A 21,864-nucleotide genomic window follows, 5' to 3' on the forward strand; every position below is an offset into this window, starting at 1 on the left:
TCACTGTCTTTGGCCATTTCCAGGGCCAAATTCAAAAAACTGGGTGACGAATTTCAACGTCTTTAACACTGTAGGGACATATTATCAAAATGACTACATAATTCCACATGAATTGATCCATGCCTTAAATTCTGCCAGAGAGGATTTTGACTTTTCAGATATGATTGGGTTAGATCCATGCGAATGATCTTTTTTGACGGGTGTGAAAATCCCTTCCAAGGGAGGCCTGCCTTTTGGCACTTTTTAAGGATCTTTTATGTCTTTTATAAAATTTTACTCCCACTCTTAAGTTGTACATTGAAACTGCTTTGTGGTTTACTAACTTAAAAATTGTAGTTGAAACATACAGTATATGTTCAAGAGATACAAATAATCCAAAGAAACATCCAACAATCTCCAATGTTACTTTCTAGAAATTTGGCAATATCTTTGTTCTTTATGACACCTACCCTTCTGGTCAGAGATCATCCCTTCCGAGCATGGAGCGCAATCATAGCAGCAGAATAACTCTCCTTCCCTCTTTTTTCGGCTGTTGCCAGGATAGCAGTGATCGTTGCACACAGAAACAGGCAGCACCTACGTGGAAATATGCAGGTTAGATAGTTAATAGGATGCAGGAGGAATCCACTGAAAATAAATTCGCCAGTAAATTTCCTTCTGCCACCCATTCAGCCCCACATGGGGTCACAGACTGTAAATATAAGCCTGGCTCTAAGAGATTAGATATTCTTTTCTTCCAAACAACAACAGCTGAAACATTTTTAAGTAAGCAGGGGTATTCTGATAAACAACAGACAAATAGAGTTCAAGGAAAATCACCTTTATTTCATAACTTAAGTTATGGTCCCCAGTCCAGGCGGACTGAGGCAAAATATGCAGCTCAGTCCAGGCTTATATAGCCTGTAGTCACTCTCCCTCCTCCCTCACAGAGAAGACATGGGAATTTCTTATTGGTCAAAAGACAAGCCATATATGATGTGGAAAGCCCCATTTGGTCAAAAATGAGCCGTCTATGATGTAGGAGAAATTAAAACAACCGTTCTGATATGATTTATGACACGAGATGCACATGCTACAAGTATACAATGCCAGTTTCTCGTATGGCTTCCATCATTCCTTTTTAGATCCTTTGCCAAGATTCTCGCCTGTTCAACTGGTCAGGTGGGCTTAGTTCACTCACAGTTCATTCCTCACGTGTTTCTAGCCTGGGTCTGCATAACCTTTGCATGAACCTTTTACCTTAAAGTGAACTGTAAGCTACATCAGAGGGAATGTTCTTAGTTTTACATCCTTTTGTTTTACAGGCTTGGGGATCATTTGCACTCAAGTTGGTGGTTCAAAATAAATTCTGATCGACGCCTCCTACATTTTCACAAAATAAAAAGATGTTCTGTGGCATTTTATCAGAAATAAAGCTGGAAAGCAATAAGATATTTCAAAAAGGATAAAAAATTGGCTTATATGATCAAACAACAATACAAGAAGTGTATTATCGGGGAGACAGGGCTTCCTGGTTCCTTGTTTTAAATATGAATTTAAAGATGAATCTGTGAGGTAAAAGATCTACTGGATTAGGGAGGATCCAAGATGGCCACCGTGTAAGTTTCCTCCTTCCAGTTCTCTCCGACCTCTTCTCCTGACTTGGATTTTACAACCGCTGGAGTAAGCTATTTACTTTAGTTTTGCCTTTTGCTAGACAAGTAATTGCTGGACTCTCCACTGGTGTGATGCCAGATTTTAATTAAGTTTGACGAAGGAGGATTGCTTTGGATTGATCTGGGTGGTGCCAAACTTGTGTGCTTCATAGAACAACGATCCTTCAGACCTGCACCGCCGGCACGAAGAGAAACTCCCCTGTTTAAGGTTTCTTATTGCTAAATGATTTTCTCTTCTGGGGGACACTCGGACAATTGACTGAGAATTGTAAGTAAGCAACGAACTTTACCTTATTTTTTCTTCGCTCACCACTCCCCTGCCTCCTGCAATACTCTCTAAGGTGCATTAAGATAATTCCAATTATTGCGGATATTTCTCCTAATCTCCACTATGGGCCATGGCAAGCGGCCAAGGGACCTGGATGAGGCAATGCCTCCCCCGAGGCCCAAACAGTCTAAGATTGATTCTTTCTTTCTTAACTGTAGCAGAAATAACGAGGAAGACAGCTACACGGTTGAAACTCACAATCGTTTTAATCCTTTAATTGACCTCGCACCCGATATAGAAGTGGAGGGGGTGAACTCGAAGGCAACAAATAATGCTAATGATAATGACAAAGAAGTGAGAGTCACCTCGAAGGGGGAGTCCGAGTTGGCCCTGGGCGATGGTATGGGATTCGATCATTTCCAATTAATAACCAGGACCCTGCGCTGCATCTTTAAGAGCATAAATGGGATCTCCATGCAGGTGAATAATCTCCACCAAAAGCTTGAGGCCCATTTGCTGGAGCTGCAGCACAACCTCACTCTGCCTCCGAGGGATTTAAAGGGACAGTGGTGTACCTCCCCTGTTAGACATGAAAGTGGTACTGGTGTTCACCTCTTAAAAACTCAACTGGACTTTCAATCTCTGATCTTACAACCAAACAAAATATGTCTAACTATACGCAGCAGTGACCCCAGGTCCCCAAGGTGGAATAATCCGAGAGAGGTCAAAGATCATCTAAGGCAACTCCTTCAGATTTGGCCTCCGCTAATAGATCTCAGTACAGTGAAACTTTTATACTACCACCATCGGTTCCAAAAAGTACTGCTCTCCTTCCAGTCACCAAAAATTCCCTCCATACTGGTTAGGCGTAAAGCGTTTTTGGCCACCTGGGGCATCTTCCCAACGAGAGTCTTTAATGACACCAGGATTAAACCTCTTTTCCGTAGCATCGTACAAAAAGGTATCCGCTCGCCAGACAGGCGCGACATAGTCTTGAAACTCAAGCTGTCCACCCAGGAACCTCACCCTCCCTCTCAGCCCAAGCTTCCTGGTTTATCTACCCCAGCAACAGAGAAGCATGACCAAAGCGGGCCCAGTCATCTGGCTGCCTCAGAGGAGAGGGACCTTATTTCATCCTATGGCGAGTTGCCATTAGTAGAACAGCAGGAAGTTATAAACAGGCTTGATACACTCAAGCAGCAACTTACACATGTACTTCAAGAGAAAATCTCCTCAAAACCTGGTCATAGCAACCTATTAAATCAAAGGAACGCAGTCATGAAGGGGCTAACACCCCAGAAACCCCTGCCAATCACTGGGACTCCAATAACGGATGATATGGCAGTCTGCCTGGCGGAAGCTCCTCATACACCGTCGCAACGCAGACCCCCTTCACCTCTACTAATAGATCTGCAATCAACTACCTCGTCCTCCGCCTTAAAGAGCAATACGCCAAACACCCCTCATCCTGGTAATCTGTCAATGTCCTATTCTTCTATGCCTGACCTGGAGTCCTCATCCAGTGCGGTCCAGGCAGATGACTGTATATCCTCGTCCTTTGCCAGTCAACCTCTTTTGGTAGAACCTCATGTATCCGCAACCTCTTCAAGCCAATATATAAACGTTAAGGAAGCCACTGCGCAAAGAGACAGCTCAGGCTTTATTGAAGACCCTGCTGGCCACATCAATCAAATTACCACCCCTTCGATACCTTTGGCTGTATCACGCCTGGCGCTGTCTCAGACCCTTGGCAATGCTTCTTCCACCAGCAACCAGAGTAACTGACTAGCACATAGTCCCTCCTCAAACTGCTTCAATGTGCTATCCTGGAATGTGGCGGGATGGACGTCCAAACAGGATGGCGGGGATATGATAGAGTTTTTAGCGAAATTCCAGATTATGGGTATACAAGAGACCTGGTGCTTAGAATCGTCACCCCCCCCTTCCCTACTGGGCTATGACGCCTTTGTGATTCCTGCGACCAAAACACATTTGTTTGGGCGCCCTAGTGGAGGCCTGGTAACATTTGTTTCGCAGGAGCTTCAACTTAATATCTCTCCTCTCTTTTGGTTAGAGAGTAATTGCATTCAAACTTTACACATCACTAACAGCCCGGTTGGGGACTTCATATGTGTAAACTTGTACAATCCATCTACCTACTCCTCTTCTCATTCAAATCAGCTTTGGGAGGATTTAAGATTTATCCTCGATAAATCTGTGGCTGAATTTCCAAAGTCAGAGATCCTTATAATGGGGGACTTTAATGCCAGAATCGGAGCAGATATAAGCTCATTCACCGATAAGTCGCAATTATTCATAGAAGAGGAGTGGTTTCCTACGTGGAATTCACATGATAAGACCATTAATAGGGCTGGCATCATACTGCTGGAGTTTACCATAAACTGCGGGCTGCACAGCTTGCATGGCACACCCAAAGACTGGTCCGGGGGATTCTATACTTTTCTAGGATCTAGAGGGGCAAGCGTTATAGACTACATCTGGTCCTCCTCGGCATTTAATGATAAGGCATATTGTTTCAATGTGTTCAACAGAACCGAAAGTGACCACCTTCCAATCGCCATCTCCTTCCTCCACACACAGCTGGGGCTTCCCAGCTCACTCCACCCCCAGGACCCACTGATCTTAGCTCCCGGACGTAAGAAGTGGGATTTCTATCTGGAGCAAGACATAAAAGCCCTCCTAAATTCCCCTGAGATCCTAGCCCTGAAAGCTCAGCTGTTAACAATGAATGTGAATCATTTCTCAACTTTCCAGCAAATTCTAGCCTTCTTGCTTCCTTCACTTACGAAACCTTCCCGTGCGATTCTAACCTGGAAGAATCAAACTTGGTTCGACCAAGAATGCAAACAGTGCAGAAGTAGGCTTAGATTTCTTCAGTCTGACATGAAATCAGACAGCACCCAGAGCAAAATCAGGGAGTTAGCCCAATTCTGTTCATACTACAAGAAGCTGCTCCATCATAAGAAATTGTTCTTTGCGAAAGAACGCTGGACGGCACTGTCAGTGGCCATTAAAACCCGTGACGACAAGAAATTCTGGAATTTAATTAATGCAGGTTTAAGACCCCCCTCATTCATCGCTAATAACATCACAGCAGCCAGTTGGCACTCTCACTTTGCTCAGCTGTATTCCGCCCCAGATCCCGAAGTAAATGTTGTCTCCACTCTTTCAGCATCTGCCTTGCCCACCTGGGAGCCAGTCTCCCCAGAGAGATGTATACAACTAATCAGCACGCTTTCCGGGGATAAATCCCCGGGGGAGGATATGATACCACCTGAGGTATTCTTATCGAACCAGACGTGGTGGGCCCCTATTTTAGCATCTCTCTTCACCACTATTAATGCTACTCTTAAGATTCCACCTAATTGGAAACAGAGCATAGTCATCCCAATACATAAAAAGGGGGACCCACAAGATCCGCGTAACTATCGACCTATCAGCCTGCTGGACATATCATACAAGGTCTACTCTAGATTCTTGCTAGAGAAATTAATCGAGTGGGCAGAAGAAACAAAGCTATTCCACCCGGAACAGGCTGGCTTCCGTAAAGGTCACAGCACATCTGGCCAATGTCTTGTTCTATTTACCCTGATTGATAAATACCTAAACAGGTTCAACTGCAAACTACACGCGGCTTTTGTGGACCTGACCTCCGCCTTTGACTCCATCCCCAGAGATAGGCTATGGCAGAAGCTTAGTTACACTAACATAGATAAGAGACTCCTCCACCTTCTTATGGAAATTCATAATGACATATCGGCCAGAGTAAAATTCGGCCCTCTGGGAGCTCTATCTGATCCTTTCCCTCTGAATAAAGGGGTCAAACAGGGCTGCCTCTTGGCCCCTTTTCTATTCAATTTCTACATCAATGACATCGTTACAACCATGAAGGCCCTAAATCAATCTGCCCCCTCTTTACAACAGCTCAAGATCCCCATATTACTCTATGCGGACGACATGGTGATACTGTCTTTAACCAAGCAGGGCTTAAACAACATGCTCAGAGGGCTCATGACATATTGTGACACCAACTCCCTCAAAATCAATTTCGCCAAAACCAAAATTCTCACTTTTGGCATGAAAACTCGGAAGCCTTTCTGGAATTTTGAGGGCCACTCTATTGAATATTGTTCAGCATTCAAGTATTTGGGTATCACTTTTCAGCATGGGCTTAGCTGGTCAGCTCACCTAAATATGACCATCCTGGCTGCCCGTAGAACCATCAAAGCTTTGGAGAAATTCTTCTATGCAAAAGGCGGCCAGTTGGTTCCACCAATCAGAAAAGCATTTATCAGCAAAGTCCTCCCGATGTTACTGTATGGGGTTGAAATCTGGGGGTGGAATTTAAAAACACTACAACGGCTGGAGATTCTGCAAAACTCTTTTGCACGAAAGATACTGGGCCTCCCCAAGGGCTCAGTTGCTGCACAGTTAAGAACAGAACTGGGCCTCCCCTCCATTGTTGCGAGAGCCCACATTAGAATCATTAGTTTTTATTGTAAATTAATCAATGCCCCAGGTTCCCTACTAGCTAGGCAAGCCTTTTTAACCTGTTCTCATACCAACAAATGGTCCAAGGCCATGGAGACTATTACTGCACGCTACTCCCTCCCAGATCTCGACACGCTGTCATCTTGGGACCAACATAAAATCCGGGCCTGGATTCTTACAAGAGACGAGGCCATGGACCGGGCACAGTCCACTACAGCTCGCCTCTCCATGTGGCTCCCTAAAGTGAAAGTGGTAAGATCACTTGCCAACTACTTGATAGACCTGACAGAGCCCAATTTGAGAAGAGCGTTTACTATGGCCCGTTTCCATTCTATACCCACGGCCTTCCTGCAGGGGATTTACTCTAAGACCCCTATTACTCAGCGTTTATGTCCATGCACAATGAATGAAGTAGAGGACTTCATACATTTCTTTTTCTACTGCCCTATTTATGAGCCAATAAGACCTAAGCTCCTCCTCTTGATCCCGTCCACCATTACATCTAAGGAAGACTGTTTGAAATCACTTCTTGTGGACGCAAATCCCCAAATTTCACGTGGGGTGGCAATCTTTATAGTGCAGGCTCTGAAACTCAGGGCTACTCTGACTGGGTAGTGAGTCCTAGACCTGGACCTGTTTTAATTCTTTTTATTACTTTTTCAACCCAATGTGCCGAGCCTATTTTGGGGCCATTTTCTGCTTTATATACATCCGCACTTTAGATTCTTGGCGCTGGCAACTAAATCTTTACATTATTGTCTTAGGGTAATTTAAATGTCATTACGCCAGTAATAACGCTTTGAATTTTGTTTGGTTGCTTGTCTCTAGTATTTTTGTCTTATTTTGCTATGGCTGTATGCTAATGCAATAAAGGTTTTATTATTATTATTATAAAAAAGATCTACTGCATGCTTCAACAGGCCTATGGTTCAATACTAATATAGAAGACAAGTTTGACTTTGTAAAGCTGCAGTTTGAAAAACTATGGAGGAATTATGATTTTTTTTAAAAAAAAGTTTTTAAAATGCTAATCACTATCATTCAGCAGCTGAAAATCATTGAGAAAGATGGGTTACTAAAAATAAACTTACATAGTCAAACATGTGCAGCTATGTCTCACCTGGTTAAAGCTCTGATGCCAGACAATTTGGTCATCATGAATGGTTAACTTGTTGCCTGGAGGAGCCTGAGGATCCAGTTTTCCAACTTTGATTCTAGCCAATGAACCATTGGGGAAAATCACCCAGTTTGTAATATCAAAACCAGCAACTAATTCTCCATTGTCATTAAAGTGCACAGTATCTCCAACACTGTTGTTGAAGAAGATACTCATTAGAAAGCGATGAACCTAGATTGAAAGGGAATATGAACAGAGGTTAATCTAAATCTTGAAATTATTTTGTGTTTCACATATGCGGTGTCTATAATTTTACATTTTCATCCATTTGTTTTCATGGGCATTTGCAGAAATAAAGGAGGAAATGTTAAAATGTATTGAGCAGTAATTACCAGCCATGGTTGCATATTCTGAAATCCTTGTTCTTCTCCTTCAGACATTCTTCTATGTTTAGAACTGAATTTGTATATTGCATCTAAAGCATGTGCCACAGCATAGACAGCATTGTAGACATTGTAGCTGTGGCCAGTCATCTTCATTTCAAACAAAATCCCTGAAATTCTGTCCAGCTTTTCTTCCCCTGTGCAGGTTTCATTCTCCTTTTCCTCCTGCCCCTTAGACATTTTTAATGAACAGCTGAATGCCTGTTCCCAGAAGTCCTGGATGAAACCATCTCCTTTGGCCCAGGCAGGTCTTATCATCTGAATGAACTTTTGGAATCCTAAAGGCTGTTTTGAATGAACTGTGAATGATATGGAACCATGGAAGGTTTGAATATCCCAGATCTTCTGAACAGAGAGAGATGCAAAATCCCAGTGGGATGTAATAATCCATACTTTTCCCAGAGGTGGCCATGCCAAGAAGGGTGCTAGAAACAGCAATATCCTCAGAACCTGGAAGGATGGTGGTTCTCCATATACAAAGATTACATTGGCTTTTTTCTCAATTACAGTTACATAAGTTTTCCATTGCTCTAAAATCAAGTTTATCAACTCTTCCACATAGCTCCATTTTGGCAGTCTTACTATGAAGGCATAACAGATGTCATTTTGGGAAAGAATTGGCACCATTGTCTGTAAAAACTGGTCCCCTTTGTCATCATCCACAGCAGCAACACCAACCCATGTCCATCCAAAATGTTGAAGTAATAGCACAACTCCAATGTGTTGGTGGGATTCATTTGGGACCATCTGATACAAAAATGGGAATAGCATTTTGGAAACTTGTAGTGGCAAGAATGACCCGTAAGTAAGCTGAAATAAAACGTATAATTATTTTCCAGAAAATTTAGAGGAGAATGCAAAATCTTAGAAACACTGGATAGGTAGGGTGTGTGTGTGTGTCCTGTAACCATGAATTACAATTATTATTATTAAATTTTTATTTATTAAATTTGTATACAGCCCTTCATCTGTAGATCCCAGGGCAGTTCACAACAGAAAAATTCAAGATAAAAATCACAAATTACATAATAAAAACAATAACAAAAACAAACCAAGTACAACATACATCATGATAAATAAAATCCCATCTTATTTTATTAATTATTATTATGCATTTAATTCATTTAAAACAAGAAGTCATTACATAAAATAGCACACTTAGAAGAAGAAATAATTAATAATCCGAAGACAATGAAATGACTTGTTTCTATTAACCATTTATCCTGACTTACTTGAACAAGGCTACACAGTAGTTAGACTATGTCCATTAGTTATTGATCATTTGTTCTGATTTGTTAGCAGGGAAGTTATAATAGAATGAGCATTCATTCCAAACTCATTCTGATTTGCTTAGGGGATGGTTTACATGTCATCCATGTAAATGATTTATATGTTCATCCCACACTTTTCAATGACTTTCCCATTACTGTTGTGATCTGTTGTGGTAATGCAACAGACTCCACTTTAATTGGGCAAATTTAGTCACAAAATGACTGCTGTGGCAGTGTGGCATAGCATAAGATAGGGCTATGGCATAATGGCTGCCACATTTAAAAAGCATTAAAAGTGACAGAACTACAAAATGGTGCAGACACGCAATGTTGGGTGATGTTAGAAGAACCAGCAGCACAATAACTCTTCCTAGTACATTCCCCCTCCCCCATACACAGTCCCACACTTCATCAACTTAGGATACAGGTTTCAAGCTTTGGTTCATGGGATCTTGAAAGGACATGAGTCCTTCACCTCCAAATTTCTTTTCTTTTTTGCAGACCATTTGCAATTCCCACAGACCCAGAAGATTTCTATAAAGGTAAAGGTAAAGGACCCCTGGACAGTTAAGTACAGCCAAAGGTGACTAAGGGGTTGCAGCACTCATCTTGCTTTCAGGCCGAAGAAGCCGGCGTTTGTTCACAGACAGCTTTCCAGGTCATGTGGCCAGCATGACTAAACCACTTTTGGTGCAATGGAACACTGAAACGGAAACCAGAGCACATGGAAACACCATTTACATTCCTGCCACAGTGGTACCTATTTATCTACTTGCACTGCCGTGCTTTCGAACTGCTAGGTTGGCAGGAGCTGGGACAAAGTAACGGGAGCTCATTCCGTCACGGGGATTTGAACCGCCTACCTTCTGATCAGCAAGCCCAAGAGGTTCAGTGGTTTAGAGCACAGCAACACCCATGTCCCTATAGATTTCTATACCCTTCCTCTTTCAGCCAGTCAATGGGAAGCCACACATGGACACAATGAAGCAAAAACAGTAGTAGGGTGGTACAAAAGCACTTGAGATATTAGGCAGTGTGGCATTTGCCCACTCATTATGGAGATGTCGTACTGGGGGAGAGAGAGAAAGGGTTAATAGGCTGACCAATAAGAAAGCCCAGGGGTGGAGCCTAACTGTGTTTAAGTCTCAACACAGGGGTTTTTGGCAGTTAGTTCGGTTTTGTTTCTTGTGGGTGGGAGGCATAGGAGTCAGACTGAGTTAGAGACAGAGTGGAGACAGAGAGAGTGAATCGAATTACAGTGTTTCAAAGTATTTAAAACTCATTTGCCTTCACAATAAACTGAAATCTTTGTTAATACATTACAAGTATAAATCATGATAGCTGGATTATTTTATTCTCACAATGTATTATTTATGTATGACAATCACAGAATTATTATTATTATTATTATTTTTGGGGGGGATATTCTTAAACTATACAGGACCAGGGACAGATTCCTGTGACACCCACTGTAAATCACATTCCAGGTTGATGAGGAACCACTGATGAACACCCACTATAATTTCCCAATGACTTCTGAATCCACATGATTGCACTGGCATCTAGTCTTTATATAACCAGTTTGCTAGCCAAGATATCATTAGGAATGTCATCAAATACTTTGCTGAAATCTAAACTGTGTGCCACCATTGCAAAATCTCCATACCCACATGCACATGACTTACCTGTGGAGTCTTGCAAATTGCTGAAATGATGGCAATGTTGGCAGAGATTTCAGAGATGCACCCTCCAATGAGAGCTATCAGATTGTTCTGCTTATGACCCCTGAAGTTGGGGACAAACCTATGCTGGGTGGAATGCAGGCTCAGGGTAGCCTTATATGTCATCTTTGCAGTGTAGTAGCTATTGAGGATGCGGAATCCCAGAGAGATATTTGGCAAGATTTTGGGATTCTCATTGATCTCCTTGACAGCAAATGCTAAGGCCAAGATGTGCTGGTAGTTCTTTGGCACTGAACTGTAAAAAAAGTTAGTGCTGTTTAAAGAAGAAGAAGAAGAAGAAGAAGAAGAAGAAGAAGAAGAAGAAGACGACCACCAAACAGGAGCAGCAATAATGCATTTGTACTCATCATTATCATTCACCTCAGCTGCCCACTTTCAAGATCAATATTTGGTTAAAACCACAGAATGGAATAGAAGTTACTGAATTAGTCTTCACACTATATCACGTCAAAGCAAATTAAAAGAAAACTAAAAGTAATACAGAAAAAAAATGTTGAAATAAGTTTATACCCTCAAAATTCAGAATCCCCACAGTGGTTGATTGGAACAGAGTACAAACATATTTTCCTGAGTCTGAAAACATTTACAAAAAGAGTGGCTAGCCTACAGATCAAGTCACATATTAATTAGTTCCTATTCATAGAAAGCTTACGTTGTTTTTCACCTACCAAAACTTAATTTTGTTTCCTACTATCAAAATAAATATACCATTCAAGAACATTGTGGGGAAGATCTTTCAATGTCACTGCCCCCAAAACTATATTTTTTCCAGTAACATTCATGTTATTTCAATCAATACATTCCTATCACTGTGAACAGTGGGTACAGATACTAAGATTCAGTCAAATGAGATATATACAATACTAAGAAAGCATTTCAAGAACACATTTGGGCACCTGTATTTTAGTGCATTTATTACTATAATTGGTTAAAGTTAAAGAAACTCATATGATTGCAGCACACACACACACACACATCCATATGCTATGTTATTAGTGCACATTTGCACTTAAAATTATGGACAAGGGGGACCAGATAGTGTTTGCAAATGTGTGATTCATACACATAACCTTCTTATGGCATAATATTTGGTTGTGGGACCCTTTTCAGTATGTTGTAAGTTTCAGCACCAACCCTGATGTTGTCTCTGTGTAATATGGAAATAGAGTGGGCAAACTGCAGGGGTGAAAACTCAAGGGAAAATAAAATATTTTTCTAAATCATTTCCCCCCAAAACAAATCAATTAAAATTAAACAAAATATTTTTAAAAATCAAGCTCAAATATTCCTGAATGTCACTTTTCTCATGCCAGAAACTAAAGTGCTGCATATTGATGGGGTTTCCCCCCAGTTTTAATGGACTGAGCATTTTACAGAACAAGAGGAAGTGAGAGAAAAGAAATAATGACTTACATGGGTTCATTAATTGCAACCTGTGTAGGCTGTTCCATGAAAGAGAGATTATTATAGAGGAAGAAGGCTTGAGAAACAATCTCCCCAATGAGAAGGTCTCCTGGATGGTAAAATTCATGAACGATAGGGAGAGGATCATCATATATGCTTCAATTAATTGAATTTGTCTTGCATACAGTATGACACAGCAGTACAAGCAGCAGCACAACCACCAGCATGATCCTGTTGAGAAAACCTTTCCTACACATGTAGAAGTTCCTCATGCTTCCAACTACAACATCATATGTAGCTGTTACCAGTTTTACTCCAGCCTTCCTTGAATGGTGGACAGTTCTGTTGCTACACTGATTCACAACTTGGCCTTGTAGGAAAGCTGCATACCAGTATCCTGGTCTTGTAGTTAATAATGGGTCCTTGTCCACCAGTGTCCATGAATAGTATCGCCTCACTTTAAGGAGGAGTGAGAGCAGTAAGTTTTTTCTGTTTAAAATCCTTGTACAAACTATATATATTTGAGTTCGAAGAGGGAAGATAATGGTCAATTATCAAGAGAACTGGAAAACATTTGTCCAATGGAATATAAGCTATATGACAGTAAAGGAATGTATGCGGCAAGACTTAGGTATTTAATGCTTCCTTAATTAGGTTTATTTTTCACATTCAAAAACTTTACAGTGGAAGATTAAGTGAACAAGGACAAAGGATGATAATCGGCAATACTCATGGTATATTAATTGGGCTAAAAACATGGGAAAATCAGCTGGTGGAATCATAGCCTAGCATATTATGGCGAAATGATTATGCAAAAGGATACAGAGCCCTGACTATGCTTATGCTCAGCTCTGAACAATATGAGGATTTCATAACTCCCCTGCGTCCCAATTGATGGTGATTGTTTGTCCTGTTAATGGGCTCTTAATGTCCTTTGTGTAAGAGGCTGGAAACCAGTAATTTTGATAATGATAGGGATGATGATCACTTCCTGAGAGTGCCATCGCCCTTAAAAGTTGCATCATGTATTAGGAAGCTGCTAGGAATATTTTACACCTTTGAAACATACACCTTCTCTGAGCAATAATCACAATTCTAGCAGCACAAACCCTTCTGAGTCCCAAAGCAGACTATGCAGGGGTGGGACAGGGCCCCATGGCCCATGAGGAGACTTGTATGTGTGAAATAAGGCATATTATTATGTTTTATATATGCTGTAAGCCACCCAGAGTGGCAAGGTATAAACAACAACAACAATGGCATGTGTGCAGTCTCTTTTAATTGATCTTAGAAAAGACAACACCATTTCAATAAAAACCAGCAGCATTTTGGGGGCCAAAGCCGCAAAGGAGATAGTATGGAAGCACATTTATATGGACTTACACATTTCCATGTCAACATTCATTAACATTGCCATTGATCTGGCTGGAAGCAGAATTTGGTGCTGATCCCTTTTACAGGCCTTAGCTAGTTATGTGAGAAAATGTACAAAGAAGAAAAGCTACATTACATGCACAAAGGAAACAAATGAAATACATTTTCAACACGTCCTAAGCCAATTGGTATGTCTTATGAATAGTAGCCTCATTTTATTTGAACTCTTGAAGGTCCTGATTCCTTCTATTGCCTTCTATTCTTTCTTGATACCCCAAGATGCATTGCAAATACAGTGGTACCTCGCAAGACGAAATTAATTCGTTCCGTGAGTTTTTTCGTCTAGCGAATTTTTCGTCTTGCAAAGCACGAAATCCCATAGGAATGCATTGAAATTCAATTAATGCGTTCCTATGGTCAAAAAAAGTCCAAACAAAGCCAAATTTGGTACAACAAGAGTTTATTAAGTGCTCTTTAAAGTCACACATACTGTAAAGAGCATTTCAAAAATTGAAGGAACAATAAATTGAGTTTCTAAACATGACAGAAAAACATTTAAAAATCAACAAAGTGTACAGTACATTTTCTAAGACTCTGGGGGACAACTCGAAGAAGGTTCCTCTTCCACTCTTTGCTTCTTGCTGAAGAACCCCCTCCTCAACTGTTCCCCCAGCCACCCACCACACAGAAATTCAAATCCAGATTTTTTTAAAAAAAACAGCAGAGTGGCCCAATGGTCACAGAAAATCATAAAAATTCAGAAAAAAACCACACAAGCTTCCAGATTCTTGCAAACCCCTCCTCAACTGTTCCCCCAGCCACCCACCACACAGAAATTCAAATCCAGAATTTTTTTAAAAAAACAGCAGAGTGGCCCAATGGTCACAGAAAATCATAAAAATTCAGAAAAAAACCACACAAGCTTCCAGATTCTTGCAAATCCCTCCCCAACACCAAGTCCTTGAATTCCAAACACCCCAACCCAAAATCCAAAAACCCCCCAAAAAGTTTTACAAGTTTAACTTACCAAATGGCTGCAAAAGAAGTTTTGGAAAAGCTTCAAAACTCACCAAAGTCTTCAAAAACCTCAAAAAAGGCTACCACACCGCGTGCTATGAGTTGCTCCTCAAAGTCAAGTCGCAACTGCACCTCTTCAACTGTAACAGTTTTAAGAAAAAGGAAACAAACTTGCAAGAAGTTTTCGTCTTGCGAAGCAAGCCCATAGGGAAATTCGTCTTGCGAGGCTTTCGTCTTGCGGGGCACCACTGTAGTGCCAACAGACCTCTCCTATTTCCTTTGTAAAGGAACCAAGATGCTGTCAGCATAATGCTGATTCTTCCAGGGATCATCAGGATTGTAATTCAACTTTTACCATCCTTAGAAAAACAGACAGAGTTGAATGAAAACTCCCATGATTCCTTATTGAATAAGACACAATCACTATACTGGCAGAGTCTTCACTTTATATATAATATTGGAGGGAGATGGGGAGCCCTTCCCATTCTGATTGCTACATGAATGCCTATTTAGATGGGCATACACATTCCCCTAATAGTGTTTTTCTATGCTGCCATTGGACTTGTTGGAAGCATCATTTTATGCAGACACATATTGAGGACCTTAACTAGTCAGGTGTGAGAAAAGGACAGAAGAGCGGGAAAGATATTTCATACAATAAGGAAACACATTTACAGCCAGCTCCAAGTCAATTTAAATGCTTTATTTTCCCAGTAGAAGTCTTCAAATATCTGTAAATAGAACAAAATGTTTTCTGCATTATGTCTATGCAGCCAGGAATGACAGAGATGAGTTGTACTGTCTAGCCCCCATGAACCCTGGAGGAAAACAGCATGGCGTCACTATATTGGCAGCATGTTATTTACTTTACATATAGTCATGGAGGAAGGAGGAGAGATCTCATGGACATTTTCCATTCTCATTGGAGCTGCAACTGTTGCATGCTATCCTATCCTGACCCTTAAGGTCATTTTCCCTCTTGGGGACTAAGCAAGATAACAAGCACCAGAGGTCAGGATGTGCATGAGCATAATTCAGGGGTCATAGTATCTGTATAAAACAATAAAATGCATCTTCATTAAAAGCTGAAGTTAGATTTTCTTCATACTTTTCTTTGCATTATACGTTCTCTACTATTTAGCTCAGGCCTCAAGACAATTATGTAGCATTTAGGGAAAAAGATGCAAGCCAGTAATCCAGCACTAGAGGACAGGATGGAGAAGATCTCCACAGCCACCATGTATTTTCCTTTGGTGCTTAGGTAGGTTGGTACAAATGATAACCACACACTACAAAACACCAACATGCTGAAAGTTATAAATTTGGCCTCATTGAAACTGTCAGGCAATTTCCTGGCTAGGAAAGCCACAATGAAGGTGACAATGGCCAGGAAGCCAAGATAACTAAGGACACAGTAAAACATGGTAGCCGAACCCTCATTACATTCCAGTATGATTTCCCACTTCAATGAGTGCATGTCCACATCTGGGAATGGAGGGTAAATACTTAACCAAATAGTACATATATTAGTTTGAATAAAGGTGCAGGAAAGAACAATCGAATTTGTCAGTCCTTTCCCCACCCATTTTCTTGTTTTAGATCCTGGTTTGGTTGCCATAAATGCCAGAACCACAGTGATAGTCTTTGCCAAAATGGTAGAAAGGGCCACAGTGAACACCATGCCAAAAATGATTTGTCGGAGAAAACAGGCCACCTTTCCAGGCTTGCCAATGAAGAGCAAAGAGCAAAGGAAACAGAGGAGGAGGGAGATGAGGAGGGTGTAAGTGAGAATCCAGTTGTTGGCTTTGACTATGGGAGTGTCCTTGTGTTTCATAAAAGTTTGAAGTATTGTTATTGTGATGAAAGAGAAAGAAATGTTTAAGATAGCCAAGACAATCCCCAATTCATCTTTGTAAGACAGGTAGCTTAGAACTTTGGAAATGCATTGAGTTTGGTCCTTGTTGTGATACTGATCTTCTGGGCAATTGACACAGGTGTCCATGTCTGGGGAAAAAAGGAAGAGCTTTAAGTGTTTGTTGTTGTTATTATTATTATTATTATTAATTTTATTTTTAAAAAGCTCAGATAAATGTAATTCCATGCATTACAAGCTCCTGGAGAGTTCTTGGTATGAGCTTTCGTGTGCAAGCACACTTCTTCAGATACCACGAAAGCTCACGAAAGCTCATACCAAGAACTAACTTAGTTGGTCTTAAAGGTGCTACTGGAAGGATTTTTTTATTTTGACTATGGCAGACCAACACGGCTACCTATCTGTAACAAGCTCCTGGAGAGTTTCTCATTGTGTTTGAGATATGATTGGGTGGGACAAAGGATTGCCATCTCAGTAGCCATATTTAAGCGGCAGAGGGAGGCCTGCTTCGCCCCATCTTCTCTTTTTATTTTTAAGAAGCATTTGGTCTGTCATGATGCTGACAGTTTTTATATTTCCTGTATCTTTAATGAATTGTCTCTTTTTGTTTAGTTGCTTGCTGCTTTTTAAAATCAGTGAGCCCTAGATTATTCAAGAGATAAACATATGGGAGCCACCCTATATACACATGCAAAGGTTGCACATTCTTCAAATGAGTACATGATAAGTATGTTGCATTATCAACATTCCTTGATATCACTATATGTTATGTCTCCTACCCTTCTGGCCTGAGACCATCCCTTCTGGACATAAAGCACAATCATAGCAGCAAAATTTCTGCCCCTCCTTCTTTTTCCTGCTGTATCCAGGATAGCAGTAGTCATTGCAGACTGAAAGTGGCAGTACCTGTACGAAGGATGTATGAAGGATGATTAGTGTTTCTTGAAACCTCCATATAGTAGGCTGTTGACACTGACTGAGGGCAGAAGAGATGCCAATGAATTTTCCCCAAACTTCAAGCACTTATTTATACCTGCCTCAACCAGAATTCTCTTTCAGCTTGAAATGAAAGACAGATAAGAAATTCAGTTTCTCTGGCTGACATAAGTTTTGCAGGGGCAAAAAATAAGATCTCTCTTAGCCATCCAAGGTATTTTCCAGCCTGGGACAATCTCATCCAGTTGAGTTTTATCAAGTCATGGTAGAGCTCTGCAAAGCTGATCTGCTTGGGCTGCCAGAGATTTCATGATCTGAACGCATTTTAATAGCGTTAAAAGGGGAGCACAACCAGGTGTTTTATTTTATTTTATCAACAACCTTATTTAACATAATTTGATCACAAAACAAGTGGCATTGTTGGGGAGAAAGCCTTCTTTAAAGAGAAGAAAAGAAAGGAATGAACACATGTGGTCAAAAATATATCATGAACGCACTCAAGAAGTAGGATAATGCAGGTGAAATAAACAAATTTGAGCTATTCACATTTTTCATCTTTACCAAGAAAGGGGTGTGTGTGTAATTTATTCATTTAAAAACTGCTACCCTGCACAATTCATCACATGAAAAGCAGGCTTTTATGTCTAACCTGGTTAAAGCTTTGATGCCAAACAATTTGGTCGTCATTAATTGTTAACGTTTTGTCTGGAGGAGCCTGAGGTTCTAGTCTTCCAACTTTCACTCTGGTTATTGAGCCATTGGGGAACACCACCCAGTTTGTAACATCAAAACCTACAATGAGCTCTCCATTTTCATCAAAACACACAGAATCTCCAGCACTGTTATTGAATGTGATGCTCCTTAGAAAGTGATGGACCTAGGTTTAAAAAGAATATGAACAAAGAGACGGCTAAGTCTTGAATGTCTTTCAATGGACATCCCATTGAAATATATTTTGGGAGGTTGGGGGCAGGAGGCGACTTTACAATTCTAATGGATATTCATCTACATTTGCCTCCAAGTGAGTGGCTAAAGAAACACTTTGTATCAAATTGTATTGAAAAACAAATAAGAAAAGAAGAAAACCACCAATGGATTCTTTAAAGGCTGACTTAAGATTTATCTTTACCTCTGAATAATAAACTAGCCCATTATTATTATTATTTGCTTTTTTTTTAAAGTGTTGAGATGAAATTACCTGCCATGGTTGTACATCTTGCACTGCCGGTCTGTCTCCTTTTATCATTCTTATGTGTTTGGAGCTATATTTGTATATTGCGTGTAAAGCATGTGCCACAGCATAGACAGCATTGTAGACATTGTAGCTGTGGCCAGTCATCTTCATTTCAAACAAAACACCTGAAATGCTGTCCAGCTTTTCCTCCCCAGTGCAGGATTTGTTCTTCTTTTCCTCCAGCCCCTTAGACATTCTTAATGAACAGCTGAATGTCTGTTCCCAGAAGTCCTGGATGAAACCATCTTCTTTGGCCCAGGCAGGTCTTATCATCTGAATGAACCTTTGGAATCCTAATGGCTGATTTGAATGAACTGTCAATGATATGGAACCATGGAAGGTTTGAATATCCCAGATCTTCTGAACAGAGAGTGATGCAAAATCCCAGTGGGATGTAATAACCCACACTTTTCCCAGAGGTGGCCATGCCAAGAAGGGTGCTAGAAACAGCAACGTTCTCACAACCTGAAAGGATGGAGGTTCTCCATATACAAAAAACACATTGGCTTTTCTTTGAATGACCATTGCATAGCTTTGCCACTGCTGTATAAGCAATTCTATCAACTCATCCACATAATTCCATTTTGGTAGTCTTACTATGAAGTCATAACAGATGCCGTTCTGGGAAAGCATTGGTACAACTGTCTGCAAAAACCTATCCCCTCTGTCATCATCCACAGCCAAGAGCCCAATCCATGTCCATCTGAAATGCTGAAGTAACTTCATGACTCCCATTTGCTGGTGGACTTCATTTGGGACCATCTGGTACAAAAATGGGAATTGCATTTTGGATCCTTGTGGTGGTAAAAATGATCCATAAGTGAGCTGAAATAATAATAAAAAAATCAAATGAATCATAAGAAGATGGATTATCTTGGAATTCTAGAGACTCAAAGGCTTTTGTAGGCCATTTCACCCAGTGTTCCCAGATAATGCAGGAAATCCAGTTTTAGAGCATTCTGATCTGTTCATGAGTACTCTTTGACTAATCTTTTTAAAAACAAGTTATTTACCACTTGATATTGTTTAGCTCATATTTAACCACTCTGTTAACCAAAATATCATGAGACCTTTTTAAATTGCTAGGCAGAAATCAATATGGTATGCAAAAGTTCTGAAATCTGCATACACATAGCTTACCTGTGGAGTCTTTTGAATTGCTGAAACAATGGCCACATTAGCAGTGATTTCAGATATGCTTCCTCCAATGAGAACTATTAGATTCTTGTTGTTGTGACCTTTGAAATTGGGGACAAATCTATGCTGTGCAGAAAACAGGTTGAGGGTGGCCTTATAGGTCATCCTTGCAGTGTAGTAGCTATTGAGGATGTGGAATCCCAGAGAGACATTTGGCAAGATTTTGGGATTCTCATTGATCTCTTTAACAGCAAATGCTAAGGCCAGGATGTGCTGGTAGTTCTTTGGCACTGAGCTATAAAAAGCGTTGCAGCTGTTTAGTAATACAACAGCAACAGAAATAACAATCGCAAAATGCTTTTGAACTCTTCATAATTCATCTAAGTCATAATTCATCTAAATGCTTTTAAGATAGCTTAATACAGCGCAGTGGAAAAAAGGTAAGACATCAAAAATAGCTATTTCCCCCATGAATTAAAAAGCAAAATGTCAGAATGTTTTAGGATTATTCTGGTGCTTAATCAGCTGTTACCTTTAGTTACTAGTGTCACTCCCTCTGCCTACAATTGGTCTGTGGGACCTATGTCTGTCATATCTTGCTCCCATCATCCCTGACATGTAACTAGGGTGCTTGTAGTTGATGGGTGTTCAACAACATTCGAAAAGCCACAGGTTCCCCACTCTCCAGTGTCCTCTCCAGTGATCTTCATATTTTTTTCAATCAATACATTCCTACCATTCAGAATCTCTTTAACCACAGATCCAACAAAGGAAGAAATATACAGTAAGGTAAAATCAGTTACACCCTGAATCATACATGTTCTTGCCTATTTCTGTGATTCCCACATGACTAAAGGAATCATGTTTGACTCAGGGTACCTCTGAAGTGCACTTCAAATTTCAGCACTTGTCCCTTTGTGAGATGGGAACAGGCTGAGAAACTGTAATGGTGAAAATTACAGGAGAAATTAAACATGGCAATACTTATAAAATATAATATAAAAAGGAAGAAGATTGGGAATGCATGTGAGAACTTGCAGATGAAGGGAAATAATGAAAGGAAAAAAATTGTGGAAAGAACAGAAATGGTTGTCAAACTAACTAAACAAGGACATAATCTTCCATATCCTATAGAAATGGAAAAGGTCCATTCATTTCAAGGGTGATTGTGGCGGAAAACATACTAGTCATTTGTGCTTATCAGTATAATATAGAAGGCTATATCTGTCCGACTGTCTTAGCTATCTTCATAGTTATATGGTTAATGTCTAGATGTATCTGCGACTGAATTTTTAGCACACTAAAAAGGAAGGCTGATTCTTAAGCCTGGTGTTTCATAACCATGTGTTCTCAGCTACTTATGTCTAAACATATTACAGAATGAGAAACAGAGAAATGACTTACATAGGTTCATTGATCAAGATTTGTGCAGGCTGTTCAGTGAAAAGGAGGTCATCATAGAGAAAGATAACTTGAGAAACAATCCCACCAATGATAAGGTCTCCTGGCTGGTAAAATTCATGAGGAATAGGGAGAGGATCATCATATATGCTGCAGTTAATAGAATGTGTCTTGCATACAGAATGACATAACAGTACGAGCAGCAACACAACCACTAGCATGATTCTGATGAGAAAATGTCCTTTCCCAACATAGATTCCCATACTTCCCACTATAGCAGTATATGTGGGTATTCCCAACTTTGCTACAGCCTTTCTTGAATGGCGGATGATACTGTGGCTACTGTGGTTTTCAGCTTGGTGTGTAACAAAAACTGTGCACTTGTTCTTATTGTTAATAGTAACACCTTGTCCATCAGTATTCCTAAACAGTGAATTATCTTTATCTTCTCGCTTTAAAGGTGAGTGAGAACAGTAAGCT

At 40.4% G+C, this 21,864-nt stretch overlaps 1 protein-coding gene across 1 annotated transcript; it reads right to left on the minus strand.

Moving 5' to 3' along the window:
* Nucleotides 1-7,462: 7,462 nt before the first annotated feature.
* On the minus strand, nucleotides 7,463-20,148 carry LOC308460854 (vomeronasal type-2 receptor 26-like; the record flags this gene model as incomplete). Its single annotated transcript, XM_080977388.1, has 7 exons — nucleotides 7,463-7,483; nucleotides 7,556-7,783; nucleotides 15,912-16,807; nucleotides 17,456-17,582; nucleotides 18,262-18,489; nucleotides 18,811-19,671; nucleotides 19,987-20,148. 7 exons carry the CDS (start codon nucleotides 20,146-20,148, stop codon nucleotides 7,463-7,465), a joined length of 2,523 nt encoding a protein of 840 aa, XP_080833514.1.
* Nucleotides 20,149-21,864: the final 1,716 nt, after the last annotated feature.

This window comes from Podarcis pityusensis (assembly GCF_964106645.2).
Source record: "Podarcis pityusensis genome assembly, chromosome: 13".
In the NCBI taxonomy this organism is placed as follows: domain Eukaryota; kingdom Metazoa; phylum Chordata; class Lepidosauria; order Squamata; family Lacertidae; genus Podarcis; species Podarcis pityusensis.